A 26,477-nucleotide genomic window follows, 5' to 3' on the forward strand; every position below is an offset into this window, starting at 1 on the left:
GACCACAACGTTCAAGAAAAAAATTTGTAGTCCACAACCTCAAAACTCATCTTTTTAGAATTTTAAGATTGAAGTCATATTTCTTGTTTTCTTTTTTAATTAAAAAAAATATTATTGAATTTCACATGTATTGTTTATTGTTTTCTTGCCATGATCTTCCTCTGTAAGCAACAGTAAGACTCCATTAAGAAATCAGGTCATGGCCAACAATGTCTCTTCTCTGATTCGTATTCAGTTTCCATGGAAACAATGTTTAATTGGCCTCCAAATACAACTTTCTAATTTTAACAGCACAAACACTGTCACTAAATTCAGTCAATTAATTAAATTAAACAGAAGAAGTCCCCGGATTACACAAACAGCGATACAATAAGTTTCCACTCTCTTCGCTTCGATGTGAGGAGGAGTGATACCTCTCTCCCCATTGACTATCTGTGGCGGAGCTTTCAGGTGCGCGTCCCACAGCAGGTGCGTTTGTGTCGTCACCGCGTAGTTAGAACTGCCAGGAAGGAAAAGATTTCCTTACTTAGTTACCATGGTCTGTTCGAACGCAGCGGAGCCACTTTTAGTCCAGTTTTAGCGTCTTGTTTTGTGCGGTTTTGTTCGGAGCGGGAGCACCTGAGGACGGCAGGCGGAGGAACATGGGGAAAAAAGAAGAGGACAGGCCAGACTCCGAATACGGTGAGTCGGCATCGGCCGTTAGTTTCCCCGGACTACGTCTTTTCAGGGCAGGTTCACACTGCATAATGTTCAGAGTATGTATACTGAAAGTAGTAATATTTTAATTTACATAGCAGAAAACTAAATTGGATGTAAGGTTTTTATTTTTGTATTGAAACACCAGTGGTGGAGAAAGTACTCAAATAATGTACTTAAGTAAAAGTACAAATAAACTGACACAAATGTACTCTAGTAAAAGTACCACATTAAAATTTTTACTTGTGTAAAAGTAAGAAAGTACTGGCTTTTAAAAATACTTAAAGTATTAAAAGTAATACTTGCTAAATGTATTACCTAAAGGCTAATATAATATAATTAAGTGTACCTATCGTATTTAATTTTAATACATCAGTAATGCGCCATTTTAATGAACAATCCTGCAGATAATAAAGCATGTTTTTAATGTGGTTACTCTCTGTGACACCGTTCAAATTTAGATTTGTGATTTCACGGATGACCTGCGTCACTCTAGCATTCCTTAGTCATTTTCAATAAATTTGAATATTTATGAAAAGCTCATATACTTAAGTCAGTTCACAAGTTAAACACATCATACATATTAATGTCCCCACAAATTGTAATGATGATTAGCTTACAGCTTATGAAACCAGGACATTTGATTAGATTACAGAGCAATAAAAAAAACTTAATGCAGAAATGTGGGTCTAATTAAAAATGTTTACTACCTGCGTAAAATATGTTTATTATCTGAGGCTCGTTTGTCAGTGAGCCTCATCGCAACGTTACCTCGCAAAAGTTTTGCGTTCCGTCACAATAAGCAAATATGCAGTGGTCTACTTAGTACAAAGTGTCCGCCTTGCTCTTCTTGAATGAGGGTCTAACGGTACTTTACTGCTTTGCAGTGGTTCAGTGGACCTGTTCTTCTCTCGCCATTGACTACTTTCAAACTAACAAACTAAAAAAAAAAGCGCAATGCGACGTGGATGTAACGCATCGCTTTGCACGTGACGTCACTCTCTTCTGTCAACTTAGCCCGCTCCGCCATGACGGACGTCAAAATAACCAGTGTGCTTCGGTAAAGCCTGTCAAAAACACACATCTGATAGCATAATATTGCTTTTATTTAGTTGATTTCGCAGTAAACCTGGTCACAGGGTGCTGCGCGGTCAGCTGCCCAAACAGACAAGGATAGAAACCAAACTTGTGATTTTATTGTATAACGTTTAATGAGGAAAGATGGCGGCGATGGGCAGCAGCCGTTAATCATAATGACTAGCAGTCCATGGTGTGATCGCGAATTTGCAGCGAACACTTTTTACAAGGTAAGAAGATTAACGTTCATATACTTTATAAGTAAGTATTATTAGAAACATATCAAATATTGTATTATGGAGAAGTACGATTCTAACCATCAGTAACCATGGAAACAGTGTAGCCTAGCATGTAAGGAAAAAAACTGGTAGCTTTTCATCTTTTGTACGTTTTTAATGCTGCTTCGGTCTAAGGGGAAACGCTGTTTATGACATACTGATATAAATCATGTGGTGTCAGGTGGAGTCGGTAATTTTATAAACACGTCAGGAAGGAGGAGGTACGGGTCGGTTTCTAAGCTAGCTGTTTCAAACTTTTGTGCCGTCTGTGAGCTCCAACCAGGTGAGTTAGGTACACAGACAAATTAGCTCGACTCGAACAAGTAAAAGCCACGAATAAAATGGCAAAAACAATTTGGGAAAATAATTTGCTCTGTTAAATACTCCCATCCCTCACTTCCGACATCCATCATGGCGCCTCGAGTGATTAAGTGACGTAGTTACAAAGAGTCAATAGAAATGTAGTGAAGCAGAAAGTACAAATGATGATGTAAAAGTCGAAAGTACCCACCTTTAAATCTACTTAAGTAAAGTACAGATACATAAAAACTGTAGTTAAGTACAGTTACATCCCATCACTATGAAATACTGACACTCTATTAGATTTGGTACCTGCTTGTTGTTTTTAACCAGAGAGAAGAACAGAATGATAGAAAAGCCCGAGACAGAAGGTGAGATGGGGAAATGAAACTGAGCAGCGGCAGTTTTAACAGGAATGCATTCTCACCTTCATATTTAGTGTGTTCACATTTAATTTGTTGCTATCTTCTCTACTCCAAAATGCAATGTAATTAAAGAATTCCCTTTAACTTGACCAAGATAACCACTTAATTATTTGCTTAATTTTGCAGAGTAACCTCAAAAACATGTTTGATAGAAGTGGTTTTCTTTCCGGTTGTACTCAAACAGACTGCAGTGAAAAGTTAAAGTCAAATCCATCCTTTTTGTCCATTTTAAAGAAAAAACTATGTAATTAAAAGTCACTCAGCCAGTGTATCACTAAATTTGTTCGGCGCATATGGAGTCACATTAATAGAAGGTCCCACTTTCAGAGCTAGCTTACCTATTTTTATGCTCAGTCAACATATTCTCCATTGTTTTTTAATTATTCGTCCAATTATAAATGCTTGTAATATCAATTTATTGAAATTATTCGGCGAATATTTTTGCTCTTTTAGCTTGTGTCAGACGAGGGCAGCTTTAAATTAATATGAAAAAGTGGAAATTTATCATTTAGCTAAAGTTAATCTTTGTCCTGTTGGTGCAACTTTTTTAAAAATTAAATATATTCAGAATTAGAATTGAACCAAAAAATAATCCTAACTATTGTTTTAGAAATGAGTGAAATGTTAAATTGTACTCAATTAAGTGGAACAAGACGTTTTAACTTCCATAATATGGGAAAAATGTCTTGCAGATTGTTTCACTTTTTCATCAGTCAAAAAGTAAAAAATTTCAGTTTTTGTCAAGTAAATTTTTGACCTTTCAAACTCAGAAATTTTCAGTTTTTTTTTTTCTGGAACCTTTCTGAAATTAATCTCAAAATTAATTCAACATATATTTTACACAAGTAAAAGTAAAAAGTAGCTGTCCAAAAAATTACTCAAGTAAAAACAAGTTGCATTTCAAATTTCATCATCAGATGGACAAAAATTTAAAGTTTATGTTGGCATTTTAAGTATTTCTTAGACCAAAATGAAAATTATTCGTATAAATAGCAAGGACATTTTTTTTCTAAATAAATATCTTTCAAAATCAAACTTGGGAAAATTAGTTTTCAAAACTTATAAATTATCAGACATACATACAGACAAAACTGCATGTGTGTCTGATGATTTATTTATTTATTTTTAATAAAACAAATTTATTCTTTGTTCAATGAAGTTTCTCACAGTGGGTAGAGAATCCAGAGATTTTACTCAAGTAAGAGTAGTGATACTTTATAATAGTTATTCAAAAAGTTATTCAAGTAAATTTAACTGAATGTTGACTAATTATTATCATAAATTTTATTAAAAATTGTACTGACTATTATTAGTAAATAAAACCATGACAATACAGATTAAAAACAAAGAGACGCAGTGAATAAGTGTTTAACTTTACAGTTTTTCTTCTAATTTTCAGCAGGATGTAATTTTGCAAGGTGTATCTTTCTAAACTGGTACTTTACTGGACTATAGAAAATTACATGATTGTATTCTTCGGTAATTTACGTCATCAAACTTCTCTTAAAATCTCCAAGATTGTGCAACCGCACGAGTTAAGGACTACTGATAAGATAAGATGACTTATGATTGAGGAAATGTGAAACATGACATGAAGATTTATTTATTTAGGAAATAAACAAATCTTTGAGTTCATAAAAACACACACATGTACTATATGTGTTTAATAAACTTAAAGCAAAAACAGTTGCTGTAGATTAGATTATAAATGCAAAAGGCAGGTCGCAGTAATTTGAAAGGGATTTAAAGTAAATTATCACAGTTTGTGGATCACAGTAATATCAAGCAAATATTTAATTTTACTTTTTATCCAGTTGTGCTAAATTGATCTATAGATAGCATATTGTAGCTTTTGTAGCTTAAAAAAGGAGTAAATTTCCACCTGAAAATCTCAGAAAATGTCTAGAAAAAAATGTGCTAAAGAAAAAGGAAATTATGTGATTAATCTTAAAAATTTTCTATAAAAACCCCCCCAGTGTATGATTGGAAATTTCTGAGTATGGCAAATTGAAATTTTACTAAAAAAGAAATTATTAGGCTAATTTGACATTTTCTAGAAAAAATGAGTTTAAAAAGTTGAAAATTTACTAAAAGTAAATTTAATTTTGAGATTAATCTTAGACATTTTCTAGAAAAAAACTAGATCACTGAATTTGAAAAGTTGACAATTTTCAAGAAAAAAATGGTCGAAGATTTGCTGGGAAAAAAAACAACTTTTCCTTTTCAACCTTAATATTGATGACAAAGTTGTAGTTGACAATCTGCCGGTGGAACTAGCACCTTTTCCTTTATTATAAAAGTTAAAAAGAAGATATTTCCACTTGAACTAGACCAAAATTACTTTGTGTTTGCAGTGAAAGTTCGATTTTCAAACACCACCAGGTGTTTTTATGAATCCAGCTTGAATTGATGTGCAGCTGTGCTGCAGTTATTAACCAATCAGAGGTCAGAAAACACAAACCAGCTTATTAAAATCTCAGCAAATCGTTTGTAAATTAGCCCTGAAGCCTTAGGACATGTGTTTGCAGGAAGGATGAGATGGAAACGTATAAAGTTAAGGCGTCTCTCTGCACTTTGATCCTCTATTGAAACTCGCAGGACAACGGAGGGAGGATCAAACATTTACTGGAAGAAGAAATGTTTTGAGCTGACCAATGACGCGGCCTCCAAGCGTCTCTCTGGAAACTGATTCTTTAAATATACCTGCATTTAAAAATAAAATCAAAAACAACCCACATAGTATATAACCAGTGTAATCATTAAAATTTTAATTTACATTAGATGCTGTTTTAAGCTTACACTTCTCGAATCATTAGCTATATTAACCATGTTGCGATATAAATGTATTTTCTTTGCCGTTTCAGCAAAATTCCCAGTTAGATTGTTTACTGTCCATGCAGGATTTAAACAGGAAATGGCTCCAAAGGACAGAAAATAACTAAACTAACTTAACCTTTGACCATCTTAAAGTACCAGCGGTGTTTTAAGACATAAAAATAGATTTTCTTTCCTCCTTTCTGCTGCAGCTAATGCTAAATTTAATGCACTGAGAGATTCTAACCTTACATACAAAATGTGTTTAATGAGCTGAAGTTTATTTAGGTCTCACCTGGATATTTACCTGCAGGGAGGGTTTGTTGACTTTTTCACAGCTAGCTGAAGCACGAAACAACACAGAGAAGGGTCAGTTCCCTCAGGTTCCTCTTCCCGAAGCTTTTAAGTTTTATTTATTTTACTTAAGAGGCCAAAACGTATACACATTTCTAAAGTTGTATTGATAGGAAATCAGTATTTTTAGTGCAGTAATTAGAAGCTTTCTGTCAAAATGTGACTGAGAGATCCAGTCTCCAAATATCTGATGTTCTGGATTTAAAATTTCGACTCCAAAAAGGTGGTGTTCAGTAAAACGGTCTATTAGGGCCAGTTTAGGTAAAAATTTATTATTATTATTATTATTTCTGGATTTCCACCAAAAACTTGAAATTTTAAGATTAATTTCAGAAATTTTCTAGAAAAAAACAAGGAAATAAGAGTTGATTTTCTTTTCTTTTCTTTGATTAACCATGAATAATTGGATAGCAAAAAGTGTTTTTAGGAGATTTTTGAAACACAATTTGAAGATGGAACTGTGTTAATTGAGGAATTTTTGTAGAATAAATTTACCTTTTTTTTTTTAATCTTAAATGTTAAAATATACATAATTTTTTTCGTACATTTTTTGGTTTAGCTACTGCTGAGTGTGACGTTCTTTCATCAGTTCAGCTTTTTTTGAGTATTTGTACTCCAACAATTAATCGATTACTAAATCAGTTGACGATTATTTCAGTAATTGATTAATCTGATTAATCGTTTCAGCCCTGAACCAGTTGAAGCAGAACAATAATCCAAACCAAACCAGCTACTTCTGAATGGCTTAAGCAAACCAAAAATAAAGGTTTTTTGATTTGCCTAGTCAAAGTCTGGATTTGGAGTGGGTCAAATTACTCCACACAGAACTGAAACGTGTCCGAATCTCCACTTTTTTAAAAAGAGTCAACTCGGCTAACATGATGGTTGTGTAAAGAGGAAGCTCATAATCTAAGTTTATTTGATTCTTGAGGACATTTGGCGGCAAAATGTACATAAAAAGTCTCAGACTTGAGCCCTGATGAAGAATAAAATAATAAAAATGACGTAAAAGCTGTTTCTAAGCCTCGACCAGCATGTTGGATGATATACGTTATGTAAGTTATTATTCTGTCTGTAAAAAGGTTTTTTATTACATGGGGGGAAGTAACACTATTCTCACATTTGTTTCTCTTATGACAATATTTAAATGAACTTAGTTTGATAAACTTTTTTGTCCTCTGTCCTTAAATCAGAGCCTTATTTTCCAAAATTTTTAATCATTACACACAGTTAGCATTTCTGTAACTAGAAACTTAAGTCTTTCCTCCTCAGTGAAGGTCACTGATCTCTGATTTCAGCTGTAAAAATGCTCTGCAGTTTGACTGAGATCCAAAGTTCGCAGGTTTTAAAGCTTTTCTCTCTGGTTTTTACAAGGACATAAAAAACTTAAATATCTTTTATATCCGTGGGAGGGGAACACGGTGAGCGAGTATCATTGTTTACTCTAAACACACACCAGACTGTCTGCAGAACTGAAATATGAAGCTCCATACGCAAAGCAACGTCAGTGGAAAAGTTTTAATTATTTCTTCTTTGCTTTTTCAGAGTTTCTTTTTTTTTCTTTTTCCTTTATCTTTTTTATGGATCTTAAACAGAGAATAAAACAGAACTTGTACTTTAATCAAAATTAACTTCCTTTTCGATTGGGGCCGTTTTAAAACCATACTGTGACTTTTTTGACATTCTGATAACATTAAGCACAAAACTAAACATTCTTGATCACTTGGTTGAAAAATAATTCAGCATTTAATTTAAGGTTTCCAAGTTTGTAGCTAAACCTCTCCCCCCCAGTATTTGCCATAGAAGTTGGTATTCTGTTTCTCAATCCCAACCTCAAAATCCAATATGGCCGCCGTACATATAACAGTTAGTAGCCAAAGTAGAAATACTTTGCACTTTTGATTAAATCTTTTTCCCAAACAATATCATACAGATTCATGACCAAACATGTTGCTTTAGTGTTAGAAAGTACATTATTATTATTATAATTATTAGCTTGTATTTACTTTAGTTCACAGAGAACATAAATTAACAAATCCAATTGGCTTCCATCCAGAGACTGAAACATGTTTGAGTTTTGATCTCTAAAGTGAATGAAATATTTCCAATTTGCACGTATTTACCAAACTACTACCAACATTTCTTTAGAGTACAGCTGAAATCAACCAAAGTGCCACCAGTGGTCCCACAGTTTGACGGCTGTGGCTCTACAGATTATAGTACTTAAACTTTGATCTTTCAGACTTTTGTCCCTCATGGTGAAATCTTACTGTAAATCTTTCTTCAGTCCTTCATAAAAAATATTTTGTGGGTTGTATAATCATGCATTACATTTTTATTTATAAGAGGCAAGCTCCATCTTGGTAGGCAAACTCAGATGAACCGCGGCACCAAAAAGAAATAATATTCACATTCTTGACCAAAGTACAAGAGGAATATATATCAACAAATTAGCTGCTGTTGGGTCGACCCGTATGAGACGAATGTGGACAAACTGCCTCAGATCTCATGATATGACTCAATTCAATACTTGGTGAACATGAAGAGTGCGTACAACATGGAGTAGTTTCTAGGCCTGCAATCTATAGATGCATAAAATCAATGTTTTATGTGAATAACAGGGTTCTGGTGGCCAGCAGATTAAGTTCATATAGTAACAAACACGTAGGCTACATGTCCATCTTAGCTAGCAGATAAAAGCTACATTAGTTAAGCTAATTTAGCTAGTTGGGCAGCAAGTACTACAGTAAATATCACTAATATTTATCCTAGTTTTACACAGAGGTGGGTAGATTGCTCAAGTAGTTGTAATGTATTTAAATTGTTTAAATTGCTTGTGGGCTTTTTTTTATTGTTGCCTTAGCAACTCCACAGCAACTATCATGACAGCTAGTTACTGATACCTACCAAAATGGCTGTCAGCTCAGTATGACTTCACATAATAAAGATCTGTTCAATGTGGGGAAAGTCACAGAACATCACCAACCTTTATCTCCAATCCAATATGGCCACCTTGCATATACAATTTTATCATAGCTTTAGTAAAATTAGTTGGGGTTTTTTTGTACTGTCTAGTAAGTGGATTTCATGCAAATCTGCTTACTGGATTAGCTTATCTTTTCTATTTTTATTTTTTATATCTGGCGGAACGTGACTCCTAATTATTCGTGAAAAAACCCCACAATATCCACTTTAATCCACTTTATTTAAAGCTTCTGTTATATCTTATTGGTTATGTTGGTTACAAAATGTAATTTTAGTTCATTAGTCTTTGATAAGTTAAACTTACAAAGAATTTTTTATTAGCCTGTATTTGTAGCCACTAGCTTGGTCACATAAATCAGAAAAATCTCTGGTTTCCAAAACGTTTCATATTTTCTGAGGTAAAACTCACTGGATAAGTAGCCAATTTATTCCCAGCTACAAATCAAATATGAAGTCTCTTCCAAGAACCACTTCATTAAATTCTAACAAACGTCTTTTGAGACTTTCCTCCCTAGTGGTGACATTTTGACCCTGACAATCAGCCTTAAAACTATTTGTTTCAGGTTAAATCCTAAGAAGTTTGCTTGTAGTTGTGAATCTAAGACGTTCTCAGGCTGCACCTGCATGGTTTGCTCTGAACTTCCTGCATCCTGGTTCAGTATTTGCATCCTACTCGAAGCCTCTGGCACATTTCTGAGAATAATGTTGACACAGTCTCCATTCACTCCTATTCAAATCGGTCCCAGTGGAGGTAATTACAGCTGAGCTGCAGTGAGAAACGCCTGCTGTCGCCGAGCTGTGTGGCGAACCGCCGCTCCCTTTGGAAGAACAACTTCATCATCCTGTGTTTGCATGAATCACAGAAAATTTCCTCCTGTTCCTTTTGGTATTGTTGATGAAGACGCGTTCAGCGAGTTTGGTTTTGCAGTGAAATGATTATCAAGTTCTGCTTGTATTTAGTATGAGGAAAAACTCACTCAGCAGGTTTTTCCTGCACATTAACCCAATTGTCAGGGGTGAGAGAGAAGCTAACTCAGCTCGCTAAAATAAACATTTCTCATTATTCTGTTAAAACCAGGAAATGTTTGTGACACTCACAAAGTATGTCCCAGAGTCAAATGATATTTAGATTTCAGTCCGTGTGAGTGCAGCGCTCTTTAAAATGCTCTGCTCCTGTAAGGCAGAAATATGAAACTCACCGTTTATTCCAAGAAGCAACCACGACTCCTCACAAACTCCCTAATGGTGCATCTCATGATAAAACAGGAAATTCAGTTTTTTTAATTCTGTTCAAAAACCAAAGCTCTAAAATTATACGTTAAATAAGTTATAATAATGGCTTACAGTAAATGAAAACTCAGCCTTTACAGTTTGAATGTTGCGTAAGCTCAATAAACCTTTAAAGTTTTAATGTTATAGCCTGACTGTCATGAGTAACATGGCTGATTTTACAGGTCGTTAAAACGTTAACAAGGTCATTGCCAAAGAGAGCTGTCTGTCCAGAGACCTGAAAAGTTGAGTGGAAGGAAAAAGTGTGCATAAGAATTAGCCTTGAATTGTGAAACAAAGCCCATATTTATCCAGCCAAACTTATTGAAACTTTTTTGAATTAAGTGCTTAATATTTTAAAATGTGTGTACAAACACTTTTTTTTTTATTTACCAAACAATATTGAAAACAATGTGTAAAAAGATAAAACAAGTTATTTTTACCATGATTTAAATGCAGCTTAAAAGAAACTGAGGTTTTAAAAAATTAAAGGTGTCAGTTTATGGAATAAACGGATGTTTTGTGTATTTTTTGTTTGTATTTGAAACATGTTTAATAGTCTTCAGAGTGGAATAGGTGATTTTCTTTTTATGTGAATTTGGAGCAGAAATCGTACCTTCATGTCAGGACTGAGCTCAAGCGATCAAACTGCAAATATTTCCCTCTCTTCCTGTTTCCACATCCAGTAATCAACAGCTTCTTGATTTCTAACATAAATTGTAGTTTTGAACTTTACAAGGTCAAATAATTTTAGTACATTTAATTTAAAAAATAATGGATTTGTATATTTCCACTTTGTTTTAGTGTTCTGGTTGCTTTTTTGTATTGGATACAGCAGCCAAAATACACTTTTTGTTTCAAAATGCAGAAAAGGATAACTCTGGAAAGTATGTCCAGATTCTGGAGAGTAAATTTTTATTTTATGTTTTATTCCATACACGTAATGATGAATATGAATGTAACTAAAAAAAATCCTGAATAAGAAGGAGTAGAAAAAAGAATAAACTTATAACCAGCAAAAACACAAAATGTTACAAAGTTTTTGTTTAGTTTCTGGTACAAATATATTAGTTTTGTCTTATTTCAAGGGTACTAATTTAAATAACTTTTCAGCAATAATTAAGAGCTTATTTTAAGTAAATAATTCCTTAATATTAATAAAGTATTAGTTTCATTGGCAGATTATTTTAATTATAACAAGACATTTTTCCCATGTTAAGTTAATTTATCTGCCAATAAAACAAGTAGTTTTTCATCAACACTAATGAATTATTGACTTAAAATAAGCTCCTATATGTTGATTAAAAGTTACTTTTAAGTTAGTTTTGTCTAATTTCAAGTGTACCAAGACATTTGCACTAGAACTAAAAATACTTGGTACGTTTTGTGTTTTTGCAGTAAAACTTTAACCTTGAACTGTATCTTGGTTAAAAATGTAAGTAAATATTCTGACATGCTTTAAAAAGTTTTCCTTACTCAGTTCCACAGTAATTTATTAACCCTGAAAACTCAAGGAAGCACTTTGTTTTAAAAAGCAACAGGAAGTAGTTTTTTTCATATTTGTACATACCGATAAACATTTCTGTACGTTTCCTCAAAGTGATTAAAAGTTCACGGCGTCTCCATTGCTACTGTTTCTATGATAATGACCATAAACAGTGACATCCCCTGATTAATGTTTAATGACTGTTTTCTGCTCCCAGGTGAACCGGCCCAGTTTGACCCAACCTTTAATGGACCCATAAAGAAAAGGTGAAACTTTAAGATATTTTATTTGATTCCATTCTGATATATTCAAATTCTTCCTGACTTTTCTTAAATTTTCTCCACAGAGGATGCACGGATATAATCTGCTGTATTCTGTTCATGGTCGTCATCCTCGGCTACATCGGCGTAGGAATCTTAGGTGAGTGAAACCAAAAGATCCAAAGGTTTCTGGAACAACTTCCACTGTTCATGTAGAGCAGTTTTCACATTCAAATTCAAAAACACTTTGTGTTGTTCTTAACATTTTCTATTGCAAGAAAGTTATGTTATTTTATAATTACACCCTGATTAAAAATAAAAAGTTTGCAGTTGAATCATTCTTGAATTGCAGTTGGGAGCCACACAAACTACCAGCAAGGGCCACAAATGGCCCCCGGGCCACACTTTGGACACCTCCAATGTAGAGGAACAAAGATGTGATGCACCAAAAATGCTTAATGGAGAATGGAGATGGTTCCTCTGTATTTTGAGGGTTCTTTCACGTTTAGTTCACTTTAATCCAACTAGTTCATTTCTGTAAAAGTTCGGTTCATTTGAAATATGTGAACCAAAAAACTGAACTCTGGTCAGCCTACAAACCTGGGTCTCAGTTCGGTTAATGTGAACTCAGATGCGGTTTGATGCATATGTGAACGTGAAGCGCACTGGAGTCCTCCCCAAAAGCAGGAAGTGGACTAAAGCACAGGGAATTCTGGGTAAATACAACCAACACAAACAAAAGAGTCTTGAGCTAGCAGGAGAAATGGCTCATAGTATTTTTACCAAAGACAAAAGAGAAATCCTAAAGCCACTAAAATCTGACGCTACTCCATTTTTGTTTACATTTTGTGAAGAAGGAAGTTGTGTTCATTTCTTCTTCTGAGGTTTTCCTGCTGTTTCCTTCAGGACGTTTTGTATTTATTAACGAGAAATTAAAGACTTATGAAACTGAAGCAGGAAGTATCAGCAGGGCAACGGGACAAATGGAGAACTAACAGTATGAGGAAGGAGCAGAGAACGCACTGTAAAAACACAAAGTCTATTTTTAGTCTAGTTTCCAGTGCAAAAATCTTAATACATTTGACAAAAAAACTAACTTACAAATAACTTTTCAGCAACATATTGGAGCTTGTTTTATGTCAATAATTCCTTAATATTGATAGAAAAGTTCTGGTTTCACTGTACTAATATATTTGCAGTATAAACAAGGCATAAAATACTTGGTAACGTTTTGAGTTTTTGCAGTGTAGGTACAGAAGGGGGTGGAAGAATGAGAGAAGATGGAAGATAAACAATTTAACTAAACTTGAAACTAAAACAATAGACAGAAATGAAAACACTAGTAAAGGAATCCAGATCTAAATGCATTAACAGGAGATAAGAATAAACTAAGACTAAACAGGAAGGAATGAAACTAATGAGGTAAGATAAATAAACAACAAAAATGATCAGAACAGAAACAGATAAATATAGTTATAAAAGATCATTGTAGCGATCAGCAAGCTACACTGATCTGTATCTGTTTTACTCACAGATGTTGGAGTTTATGTTTTGGACATACTAGAAAACACTGATTTCCTTTATTTCTTTGAACTGTATTAAGTGTTTCCCGCTCATCTGTGAATGAAACTTCCTGTCGTTGTTCAGCCAGCAGGTCTTTATTTCTTTGTCCTCAATCTCATTCCAGCACTCAGGCCACGCTCTCTTATCTAGAGTCAACACATCAGACTGATTAACTAGGTTATCTGCTGCCACAATATGTGTGTCAACAACCTTATTTCCACTGGAAACGTTTCAAAATCACTGATAATCGAATTTGGATTTGCTTTACTTTTGCTAACAAATCTGTTAAAGGTGGAAAAATCTGTGGAAATGTTGAGAACAAACAAACCGCAGGGGTTTGATTTAGGATCAGATTTTGAATTAATAATAAGTCCAGGTATGAACTGGTTCTAGTTGTGTTTTTGTTTACTGTATGTGTGGCCTGGAAACTGGGAGCTGGTTGTCAAAACGTGAAAGTGCAAGCTGCAGTGCCCCCTGGTGGTCGGGTTGGGGAACTTAAAAAACTCCTGCAGCCACATGAAGTTTTCCGATCTTTGGATAATAATTTTAGATTTTAGATGTGCTTTTAATCAAACTTTGATTTGTTTCTTTTCTTTTTCTTTTTTTGTGTTGCTGCCTCTCTGCCAGGACTCCTTTGAAAAAGATGTTTTTAATCCCAGTGGGTTTTTATCCTGGTAAATAAAGGCTAAATTTAAAAAAAAAGTGTTTGATTTGTTTGTTTTTCCTTTTAGCTTGGCTCTACGGAGATCCCAGACATGTCCTCTTTCCAAGGAATTCAACCGGTTGGTTCTGTGGCATCGGGCCCAACAAGTAGGTCCTCAGTGTTTTCATCATATTTTTCTAATAATGCAGCAGCATTCCCAAATTTGTCACATTACAAACACAAACTGCAATCTATTTCATGGGGATTTTATGTGACAGACCAACACACAGTAATGCAGAGATGTGAAGTAGAAACAAACTGATAGTTTTTAATATTTTCTCACCAATAAAAACCTAAAAAGGAAGTGTATATCTCTCTTCAATAATGCTCAGTGGAACCACCTTTCACCAAGTAAAATTTGATATTATACAAAACTGATTTATGTAGTACTAGGGAGTACTAGGGCCGCACTAAGAAAATAAAGAAAATAGAATTATGACAGTCATAATATTTAGACTTTATTCTTATATTATCACATTTTTATTCTTGTGTTATAACTTTTTTCTCGTAATATTGTGAGTTTTCTCTCATACGAGTTTATTTTCATTTTATTATTTAGTCTTGAAATATTACGACTTTATTCCCGTATGACTTCTCATAATATTATTGCTTTGTTCTTGTAATTCAAAAGAAAAAAAAATGTCAGCGTGCCCCTAATACTCCATCACAAAGTATTTATTTACATTATAAAATTGCCATTATTCAATTATTTTATAAAGTTTAATTGTAGTTCTAAAAGTTTATAGTATTTTTATTCAAATTAGATCATCCTTTCTTCTACTGCCTGGATTACACGTTACCAGATATGCAAATTAGGTGATGACCTCATCTGGCGACTTCTAGAAGGAGCTCCAGTAGCAGTCAGTCTTGCAACAAATCTAAAAAAAAAAAAGCCTCTGACTGAAGACACTAAAATAATGCAAGCCACACTTTTCAGAGTTTTTGTTTTTCTGTGAACTTTGTAGAATGCTTTGTTGCTTTACAGTTAATGAAAATACATTGAACTTTATTATAATCTGTAAAACAAAAATAAGTGAAAAAGATTCAGGAGTGTGATTACTGTATGGCAGCTTCAAATCTTGTAATAAACCCTGATTTTCTCCTCCAGAGACAAACCACACTTGTTCTACTTCGATATTCTGAAATGTGCGTCGTCTGTGAACATTCTGGTGACATCTCTGAACGGGTTGCAGTGCCCAACCACGCAGGTACAGACTCCAGCTTTATGTTTGCTCTACGGCTGTCTGAATTCACTTTATTTAACACAAAGATTTTATTTTCACCCAGATTTGTGTAGAAAAATGTCCTTCTACCTTCTGGGCTGTCAGCCCTGTGGATTATATGCCTGGAAAATCAGTAAATGAAGTTTTTAATCAAAGTTTATGCGTTCCATCATTGGACCTGAAAACAACCAAGTTGGTGAGCTACAGCTTTTTGTTGCTTTCTTTTACCATAAATCTGAATTAGTTTATTTAAAACTATAAATGATCTCATTTTTAGAGCGTTTCAGAAATTGTGAGCAAAGAGCTCTGTCCTTTCTTCCACATACCAACTACCCCAGGTGAGAAAATATCTTTGATTATTCATGAGTATGACGGAGTAGTAAAGTCAAGCCAAGAAAGATAAAAAAGAAGAAAATTCCAGAAGTTAAGAGAAAATTACAAGAATAAAGTCATAAAATTGTGTAAATAAAGCCACAATTGTGGCATAAACTCATATAAGTTAAAATAACACATGAATAAAATTATGAAATTATGAAAATAATGTCTTAATATAAGAACAGAGACAAAAATTACCAGAAAAAAGTCGTGGTAATACGAGAATAAACTTATATTCCAAGAATGAAGTCACAGTATTAAGAAATAAAGCTATAATAAATAAAGCTGTAATAATAATTATTACCTAAATAAAGTCGTAGTAATACGAGAATGAAGTCAAAATAACAAGAACAGAATTGTAATATTTTGAGAATAGTCACAATATTACCAAAATAAAGTAATTTTAGTAATAATACAGGAATTAAGTTTTAATTTAACCAGAATAAAGTCGTATTGAACACTTCAGCTGATGTGTTTCCTTACTAGTAAAATAAATATAAACACAGGATGCTCAACATTCCTCAATTTATCACAGTTATAAGTCTACTTTTATGATTATGACGTTATATTATGACTTTATTCCCACAATGTTATGGCTGCATCATCTTGTTTAAATATTAACCAGTTTTACCAACTTTAAAAGACAAATTATTTCCCTTTATTCAGATATCTCGTTTTTCCTTTTTCTTTTTTTTTTAGCGTTGGGGAGATGTTTCCCCGACGTCCAGAAACTAGGCTCAATCCCCGGCTTTTTCGCCGACACCCCAGGTTTGCCGAGCTCGATTAACGAGACGGCGAACCTCATCAAGAACGGCACTGGGTAAGTCACAAACTGCTAACAGTGAAAATGTTTGCAGCACCAACAGATGGTAAACCTCAGCTTTTCTCTGCCTCCTCCCTGCTCCTCATCACCAGCTCACGGTCAGTGGTTGTGAGTTTTCATCGGCTTTAGCGTAGCAGCTGGGTGGCGGTGGCTTCAGGGACGCACGCCGGCCTCTAGACGCCTCACAAAACGTATTAATTTCAGGCGATGTAGTTTGAGTCTGCTACTTTAATCTGATGATTAAAGGAGACTTTTTAAAGTCCGTCTTGTTTTTTGTGTCTTTGAAGGAGAAATGGGTTAATGTAGAAACGGCTCTGTAGTGTGTAAAGTGTTCGTTCCTGGAGAGCTACTAATTCAGATGCAAAACGCCTCAATTCAGCTCTGCAGAGGGTAAACAAGATGCAGGGTGCTTGAAATGCTTCCATGTCAGTTAGGTCTTTTCAAGATTTGGAAAATGCTTGATTTCTGTATACAGTCCTTGTAAGTGGTTGATATTCAAACTGCACAGTTTGGTAATAAAATGCAATTTAACGCTTTTAAAAAGCCTAAATTTGGATTAACTTTATTTACAGTTGAAACCAGATGCTTTCAGAAATCTAATAAAAACACACAAACACACTTTTTTCTCTCTGTCTGAAGTTAAATCAGACTAAGCTTGTTTCAGGTAAGTTTTATAGAGCTAAATCGGGGCCATAAAGTTTGCTCAAAAATGTCTGTTTTAAAACTGGAAAAAATTTCAAAGCTACTGTTTTTTTTTTAATTTTAATAAAAATGTGCAAACTTGTTTTCAGGTGAGTTGTATGGAGCTAAATTTAAAAAATGTCTGTTTTGAAACTGGAACCAAAAATTTGAAACTGAAAAAAACGTAAAAACTACCTGTTTTTCTCGTCTTATTTTTTTCTGGTTTATTATTTTTCTTAGTTACAAATTTTTTATTTTTTTCAGTTTCAAAATTATTTTCCACGTTCAAATCTCTTTGTTTTTTTAGTTAAAAATAAAAATTAGCGAACTTTATGACCCCAATTTAGCTTCATATAGTTCTAAAAAACCAAACTTCCCTTAAAAATGCTTGAAAAGTTTTTGAATTTTACTGTGGGAAAAGTGTATGAACCCTGTATATAATTGAGGTTTGTTGCAGCAGAGATGCTTCCAAAAGTTGCAGAACAGTAGCTCTCCTTGACTGGAGTTGGTCATTCCTGTTTTAGATAAACGCCGCCATGTCGTCCTTGCTTTAGTTCTTGTTAAGTCTTGGTTTTTATCCAAAGTTTGAAAGGAGAGCAGCTTTAATGCAACTTATCTTTGAATTTCTCCTCATTAGAGACATAATCAACAGCTTCAATATGAAAAACGTTGTCCTCCGGATCTTTGAAGATTTTGCATCAGCCTGGCCGTGGATTCTAGTGTGAGTTTTAGCTGAGCTGCACCAATTGCACATTTTACCACTTTATGTTTTAGAAACCGTCTTAGACTAACACAATTTCATTTTCCAGATGTGAGTTTAGTATTACAGGTTCCCTTTAAATGTAACATTTTGGACATTTTTGTACTTCCATATGGGTCTCGGCTGTTTCCAGAAACACCCAGCCATTTCTGACAATAAGTTAATGTTTTTTTTGTTATCTGAAAAAAAAGCTGTTTCAAAAACTAGTCACATTCCACAGCACTGTGCCGTTACCTAGCAACCCCAGTCCATCACCTAGCAACCCAAGCAGAGCTTCAGCATGTTTGTTCAGCTGGTTTTACTGCTGTTTATGCTGATTCAGTTCATTTTTAAATAACAAAATAAACATTTTATTGCCCAAGATTCTAAAACATGGTATTCCTTTAGTGTATGTTTGATAATTTGTGACAAAAGATGAGACCGCAGTCAGCAAATGGCCTTTTTTGAGTTTTTAATCCAGGGGTGTCGAACTCATCTTTGTTTTGGGCCAAATCAAAATCATTAATGCTCTTTAAGGCCTGGTTGTGCCAGAATGTGTTGATAAAAACCTGTTCACCAAACTTAAATTATCAATGAATTCTTAAGATTAAATAAAATTATTTAATTTCAGTCCCTCCAGGATTTTGTTTGTGTTACTAATTTGGAAATATTTTTGCGTATTTATGACGGTAAATGCGACTTTTTATTACTTACTGGTTTTAGTGGTTTGGTGGTAGCCATGGTGGTCAGTCTGCTGTTCCTGCTGCTGCTGAGGTTCATCGCTCCAGTGATGATCTGGCTGATCATCATCGGACTCCTGGCATCTGGTGCTTACGGTAAAAACTCAGCTGCTTTCATATTTACAGCACTATTGTTGTCTTGTAGCTAACAGTTAACGGCACTTTTAAAGGGTTTTTTTCATTGCTGTTGTGATTTTAAGCTGTTTTTCTAAATTTAAACTTCCATTTCTTACGATGTTTTGATTAATCTCTAATTTTCCAACGCAGGAATCTGGCACTGCTACTGGGAATACGATAACTACAAACAACAGTCTGCAAGCATCACCGACGTCGGATTCACCACTAACTTTCAGACTTATCTGCAAGTCCAGGAGACCTGGCTGGCCATTTGTAAGATTAGTTTTGTTTTAATCCAAATGCGTTTTCCGTTTTCAGTTAATTCTCAGTTTTTAAGAAAATTGTTGAGGTTTTGGGTCAGTAGGAAACTGATGAGATCAATAAACTGATGGAAAAATCTGGAACAAATGACTATAATTGTTAGTTGCGGTTCTAATCTGCTTTTATTGCTAGCATCTACTTTCTTCAGCAGTGTTGTGAAAAATCTCCTTAAAGATGTTTTCTGTTTATTCTTTTTTTAAAATGAGATTCCCTGAGTAAATAAAAAAAAAAAAGCAGATTTCAAATTATGGGACAAAAGCTACAGTTTTATTAATGATGCTCGTTGAATGAGCAGCTGTGAGTGATTGGTGTGGATAATTTCTCTGACCCTCAGTGATAGTCCTCTGTGTGGTGGAAGTCATCATCCTCCTCACCGTCATCTTCCTCAGAACCAGAATCCTGATAGCGATCGCTCTCATTCAGGAGTCCAGCAGGTGAGTCGAATCACAACTGGAAATCAGTAAAATGGCGGGAAAAAAAGCAATGGAAAACCTGTTCAGGGTATAACTGGAGTTATATTTTTTTACCCGGTGCTTGTGCGCCCCATTTCTATTGCTGCCCTGGGTGACTGTCAATAACTGCGTTTCCATTGACCATCTATAACCTGTCTGTTCGTCTCAGGTCCAGTAGGTTGATTTCACGACTGACACATTCAGGTTCATTGTGTTTATTCTAACAAAAGAGGAAATTTAGATGGTGGTTAACATCAGTCCAGCAGCTTCTGCCCCTATATATTAAATAAAATGTAATAAATAACCCTAAATAAACTACAAAACAATAGCTCCCGATGAGCAGTTGGCAGCAGTTAGCATTTTTAACCCTCTCAAAACAAAATTAAGCAAAACATAGCAAAATCACTCATGAAACACTGTATATGATTCAATTTGTCTAAAATGTATGTTAAAAAATAATATTTGTAAAGAAAACAGCTGATTCTAATGCATACCAGTTACCAACGGCAACAGAAAAAAGGGGGAGGAGCTGTCAGTTACTGGTTGCTATGGTAACCACCAACAGAACTGAAAACACCAATAAATGTCTGGAGAAACAACTTGTTGACTAAACAATATACATTCAGACAGTAAATAAGCAAATGTAATATTGTTGAAATAAAACATGTTACACATGCGATTGCTCAAATTGGAACTACAAAAATAAATCTTCTTTATAGAAACCTGGCAATGTTGATTAGAGAGTTTTTTGTGTTTTTTTTTAGCATGAACAAGCTTATTCATGTGTGATTTTTTTTTTGTTGTAATTTTATTTAATTATTAAATTGCATTTCTTATTTCATGAAAACACCACATTTGCAAAATTGTTTTATTTTTGACATTAGTGGAATATTAACAAAGTTTTGTGCATATTTGTAATGGAAACGCAGCCTGTGATGCCCATCACAAAACCCTCTTCTGATTGAGCTGCTTCGATTCAAGATGCACAAACAGAACATGTTGTTTTTATAAAGATGTTTGTTTTTGAGACATTAACTCCTGTTTATTACCTGCAGAGCGATTGGTCACATGATGTCTTCCCTGGCGTTCCCATTGGTCACATTTGTTCTGCTGCTGGTCTGCGTCTCCTACTGGGGCGCCACCGCGATGTATCCTTTAACTTTACTAAAGCAATCAGTTAATCATTTACTAAATTAGTTCACTAAATAATTTATGAATCGTGATAAATCATTCCAGTCCTAAATATTTTTCATTTTTATCATTAAAATACCAAAATTTCCTCTTTGTTTTGCTCTGTCTGATAATATAATTTTAAAATGTTAAATGTTTGATGTTTTTATCAGTTACTCAGTACTTTTACTTGAGTAAAATTTTTGTATGCCCTCCTTTGGCTACTGTCAGTGGAGGTGGGCAGAGTATGAACTCTAACTTGAGTACAGCTGCTTCAACACATTTTTACTCAAGTGACAGTAAAAAGTCGCCATCTAAGAAAGTTCTCAAGAGTAAAAAGGTGTTTGGTAAAAAGTCTACTCGAATACTGAGTAACTGATCAACCATTTTAATATTTAAAAATTACATCATCAGACAGAACAAAATATAAAGTTAAGTGGAAATTTTGGTATTTTAAGGACGGACCTGAATTTGTCATATAAGTAAAAATTCAGGTAAAATAAAATGGTTCCAAATCAGTTTTTTTTTTTTTTTTTTTCCAATATAAAACTTACAAAACTTTAACAAAAACTGCAGGTTTATGTTTGTTTATGGTGAAGCTTTGGTTAAAACATGTTAGTTTTTCATTCAATGGGTAGAAAATCCAGAAATTTTACTCAAGTAAGAGTAGAAATACTTCTTAATAAAATGATTCAAGTAAAAGTTTTTTACTACTACAGCGTAGTAAAAAGTTCCTAAAAGTGAATATTTTCAGAAACGTTACTCCAGTAAATGTAACTGAGTAAATGTAACTAGTTACTGCCCGGCTCTGACCGTTGGGCTCCAGTGTTTGTTTTGGCTGAACTGGGACCTGCAGATACTTGGCCACGTCAGGAGAGCCCATCTACAAAGTGGTGGCTCTAAATTCGTCGCACGGCGGCTGTTCGAGCATCACCGGCAACGTGACCTGTGACCCTCAGGTTGAACCATGACCTCATACGTTTTCAGTACAGGGATAATCTCATCACTGACTTCTCTCTGGCTTGCTGTCAGACTTTCAACTCATCACATTACCCAGAGTGCCCTTCAGCCAGCTGCATCTTCATCAGCTACAACGAGGAAGGTCTCTTCCAGAAGAACATGTTCAACCTGCAGATTTACAACGCGGTGGCCTTCCTCTGGTGCGTGAACTTCGTCATCGCCCTGGGGCAGTGCACGCTGGCGGGGGCCTTCGCCTCCTACTACTGGGCCTTCACCAAGCCGGACGACATCCCCATGTTTCCTGTGGGTGCCAGCTTTTTGCGGACACTCAGGTAATGTAAAGAGTTTAGTTATTTTGATTTCTACGACTGAAAGTGAGATTGTAATCCATTTATAGTTTAGCAACGTTAAATTATTATTCCTCTAAAGTAAAAGAAACATTAAAGCTCCATCTGATGTTTTCATCAGGTTTTACAATCTGTTTTATTTAAATGTTAGACGGTGTGCTCAGAAACAGTGTTGTTTTTCTGTTTTTATCTGGAAAAATGGCCCACCACTCAGAGCGCTAAGGCATACGGGGCGTCCCAAGAACCTAATTTAAAAAAAAAAAAAAAAAAAAAAAACTTAAACGTAAACCTTAAATGCAAAACCACAAAATCTTACCAAGTATTTTTGGTCTAGTTTCTGAAAACACTTGCAATAAGACAAAAATAACTTGCAAGTAACTTTTGTCAAGATATAGCAGCTTTTTTAAGTCAATAATTCCTTAATATTAATCTTAAAAAATTTAACACTTCCAATTTCATGTTATTTTACTTGTAACAAGACATTTTTCCTGTTATAAATGAAATAATCTGTCAGTGGGGCACTGTGCTCTTACCTAGCAACCCCAGTTGTCGCCTGGCAACCCAAGAAGAGCTCCAGCACATTTGGTCAGATGGTCTTACTGCCTTACAATGGCTGCTGGAAAAGACAAGTGTTTTGTTGTTGACAACTTACCATCCAGAAACGACTTGCTGCATTCTTGTTGTCTGTGCAGGAGGCTCTACTAATGCTTTTCAAAGATGCATAATTCCTCATCTGTTTGCAGCCATTTTCACATTTGAGTGTAAATGTTGAGTTGGGGCGGCGTGGCCAGCAGCAGCTTGTTTGGATTTAAAGTGACGGGACGCCCTAGAACAGCTCATTCTGGAAGGAGGCAGAGCTGAGCAGACTAAAATCTAATTATTTAAGAATAATTTGGTGTCAAAAATGTAACAAACATGTGTTGCCCATAAATCTATCTTAACCTGTTCAAGACGTCATAGGTCACTATGATTTGTTAGATTTATTTTGCAAAATGTTTTACTGCGCTAAACCTTGACCCGCTGTGGTCACCATGTTTCCTTTCTGGTTATATTCTCATTTAAACTGGGATCTGTGATGTTTATTCTGTATTGTAGGTACCATGTTGGCTCTCTCGCCTTCGGTTCTTTAATCCTGACGCTGGTTCAAATCGTGAGGATTATACTGGAGTACATCGACCACAAGACCAAATGTAAGTCCATTTCAGCTGATTTAAAATGTTAAGATGGGCAATGTGCTGTAAATAAATAGCTTTAGATGAGAATGAAACAGATTTTTGTTTTTGAGGGACTGTTCAAAAGTTTAATGTCTCATTTCCAGCGGCTCAAAACCCTTGTGCCCGTTTTATCCTCTGCTGCTTAAAATGCTGCTTCTGGTGTCTGGAGAAGTTTATAAAGTTCATCAACAGGAACGCCTACATCATGGTGAGGAATCAGCTCACTCAGTAACGCAGAAATATCAGACAATACCAGGAAAAACTGATAATGTTTCCTAAATTTTTTTTTTTTTTTGTCAGATTGCTATTTATGGGAAGAACTTCTGTGTCTCAGCCAAAAACGCTTTCAGTCTGCTCATGAGAAACATCATAAGGTTTGTGGTGTGGCCTCGTTAAAGTGATCAGATCGTTTCCGTCCTCTGCAGCCGTTTGTGACACGGTTCTGGTTTTATGTTTCCTCCTCCTCACAGGGTGGTGGTGCTCGATAAAGTGACCGACATTCTGCTGTTCTTTGGAAAACTGCTTGTGGTTGGAGGAGTAGGTGAGGAAATGGATTCTGTTTTCAAAAACACAAAATCTTATCAAGTAGTTTTGTTTAGTTTCACATTTAAACACTCAGTTTACTTGAAATAAGGCAAAACTAACTTACAGTTAACTTTTAAGGAAGATGTAGAAGCTTGTTTTTAGAAAATAATTCCTTAATACTGATTTTATTGTTTATGACTTTGTTATAAGTGAAATAAATGGAGCTTGTACTTTTGGTCATTGTTCAGGAATTACTTCCTTAAAACAAGCTCTTATATTTCACAGAAATGTTAATTGTAAGTAAATAATGTGTCCCTGCAGGAACTAAAAACGTTAAGTGTTGTTTATTTTCCTCTTCAGGTGTTTTGTCGTTCTTTTTCTTCTCTGGGCGGATCAAACTCCCAGGCGACACATTTCGCTCTGAAACTCTCAACTACTACTGGATGCCAATTATTGTGAGCTGATGATCACTCTATTGTCTATCATTAACCACCCAGCTGTATTTTATATTTATCCATGTATGTTCGTGTTGTTTCAGACTGTGGTGTTTGGTAGCTACCTCATAGCTCACGGTTTCTTCAGCGTCTACAGCATGTGTGTCGACACGCTCTTCCTCTGCTTCTGTGAGTAAATCACTACTGTACTGTCAACAGTTATTACCACAGAGAAATATCTCGCTAGCTAGCTAGCTAACCTTACCTAACCAAGGTAAGGTTAGGTAAGGTTAGCTTGGCTAGTTAGCTGACATGGGTTAGCTAACCTAGGTTAGCTTAGTTAGCTAGGTTAGCTAAAAGAAAATAACTTCTCGTTTAATCCCGCCTGCACGCAGCAAAAACATAAAATGCTACCAATTATTTTTGTTCTACTTTTTAGTGCAAATATCTTATTAAACTTGTGGTGTATTTATAAACTAAGATATAGGACCTTGTTTTAAGTAAATAATTCCTTAATATTGATGAAAAAGTTAAATGTTTTGCCACACTGTAAGTGAAATAATCTGCCAGTGGAACTTTTTCATTAATACTATTTATTAGCTCAAAAGAAGCTCCTATGTCTTGCAGAAAAACTACTTGCAAGTTAGTTTGATCTTATTTCAAATATAATAAGATATTTGCACTACAAACTACATTTGGTAAGAATTTGTTTTTGCAGTGCATCTACAATCAGGACAATAATTTAATTCAATGAAATGTTTAAAATAATCACAAATGTTATAAATAAGGCCGACGTAGAAAGGATAGAAAACTGAGAGGTGTATTTATTCTAAGACCAGTAGAGGGCGCTGTTTATTACTGTTAGTAGCTGATTAAAACTGGACTGTTGTTCTCACAGTGGAGGATCTGGAGCGTAACAATGGATCCCTGCAGAAGCCGTATTTTATGTCCAGAAACCTCATGAAGATCCTCAACAAATCCAACAAACAGGCAAAATGAGGAAGACGTCTCTCTTCTTCTGCTCCCTTTAATTAGCCCGCTGTGCTTTATTCCCCCTCCTAAATACGTTTACCAGTTAAAATGCTTTTTGCACCTTTTTAGTTTTTCATGTTTGTGACATCCTAATATTAACTGTCTAATTATGTGTTTTATTCTGTCTGAATATAGTTTCTAATTTCCACGTTTCTTTTACTTTAAGTGACCTTCTCCAGTTTTTATTTGCTCAGATAAACAGCTTTTAATGTGACATTTAAAATCACATCAACTCCATTGTTGTGATTTTTATTTATAGGAAAGAAGGGATAGAAAAGTTTTAAATATTTTTAAAAAATCTTTTATACACTGTACTGTATTTTATGCATTTGATTGTAATAAGAATTGTACAATAAAATTGTAAATAATGTTTCAGTTAAGAAGCCTTTTCTTTTTTCCAGTCCTGAAGTTTTAACATTTAATAACACTGACCAAATCAATCTGTTACTTTTTCCACATAGACCTGACCCTTAAAATATCCCATAAGCAGTAAATTTGTTTTCCTTATTACTATGAAAATATTAACAATTAATCATGATGAAGCAATTTAGTACAAATTTTTTACAGTATAGACCAAAAAATGCAATTTTCTGAAAGAACACAGACAGAGCAGCAATTAATCCAAAACTGTTCAAATACAACATATACATTTCACATTTAAGATAAAAAAAAACCTTATTTGTAAATATCTTCTACTTTGAACTCAAGTGGAATAGTTTTAGCTTTACTTGGTTCAAATTCTGTAAAAAACAAACAAGGTATTATCTTTTACTATTAATTATTAATTGGTTAATGCAAAAATAATCAATTGGCTCTGAACAGAAAAGGCTGAGCTTTTCATATTAAGTATTTTTTCAGTTGTAGATTCATCCTTTGTGACAAATGATCAAGCTTACACTAAAGGAATGTTATTACATTTTATGCAGTAAAATACTTTTTTTAAGAATTAAATTGTCTTCATCTATTTCTAATACTGGATAAACAGATGGTTAAATAAAAATTCTGCAAAATGTGCCAATTTCTTTTATATGCGATTAATCGTCAGAATATTCAATAAAATGAAAACTTAGTTGTATCCATAGAAAATATAAATGACTATAAAACAAAACAGCTT

At 34.5% G+C, this 26,477-nt stretch overlaps 1 protein-coding gene across 1 annotated transcript; it reads left to right on the forward strand.

Moving 5' to 3' along the window:
• Window positions 1-455: 455 nt before the first annotated feature.
• Window positions 456-25,733, forward strand: slc44a4 (solute carrier family 44 member 4). Its single transcript, XM_015009822.2, has 22 exons — window positions 456-681; window positions 11,902-11,950; window positions 12,031-12,104; window positions 14,239-14,317; window positions 15,319-15,418; window positions 15,498-15,629; window positions 15,711-15,771; window positions 16,508-16,628; window positions 17,950-18,033; window positions 18,775-18,887; window positions 19,059-19,181; window positions 19,564-19,663; window positions 20,737-20,829; window positions 21,708-21,810; window positions 21,884-22,143; window positions 23,254-23,348; window positions 23,477-23,580; window positions 23,673-23,746; window positions 23,843-23,913; window positions 24,258-24,352; window positions 24,436-24,520; window positions 25,230-25,733. Exons 1-22 carry the CDS (start codon window positions 642-644, stop codon window positions 25,328-25,330), a joined length of 2,157 nt encoding a protein of 718 aa, XP_014865308.2. The 5' UTR covers window positions 456-641; the 3' UTR covers window positions 25,331-25,733.
• The last annotated feature ends 744 nt before the right edge of the window (window positions 25,734-26,477 follow it).

Source organism: Poecilia mexicana, unplaced genomic scaffold (genome assembly GCF_051168715.1).
Source record: "Poecilia mexicana isolate PSO_F unplaced genomic scaffold, ASM5116871v1 scaffold_11, whole genome shotgun sequence".
Classification (NCBI taxonomy): Eukaryota; Metazoa; Chordata; class Actinopteri; order Cyprinodontiformes; family Poeciliidae; genus Poecilia; species Poecilia mexicana.

Bases quoted from the DNA above. Each gene is read 5' to 3' on its own strand.
- slc44a4 (XM_015009822.2), top strand. From the start codon at position 642: ATGGGGAAAAAAGAAGAGGACAGGCCAGACTCCGAATACG. The intron at 15,419-15,497 runs GTACAGACTCCA...ATTTTCACCCAG, and splicing joins TGCAGTGCCCAACCACGCAG to ATTTGTGTAGAAAAATGTCC. The intron at 15,772-16,507 runs GTGAGAAAATAT...TTTTTTTTTTAG, and splicing joins CCACATACCAACTACCCCAG to CGTTGGGGAGATGTTTCCCC.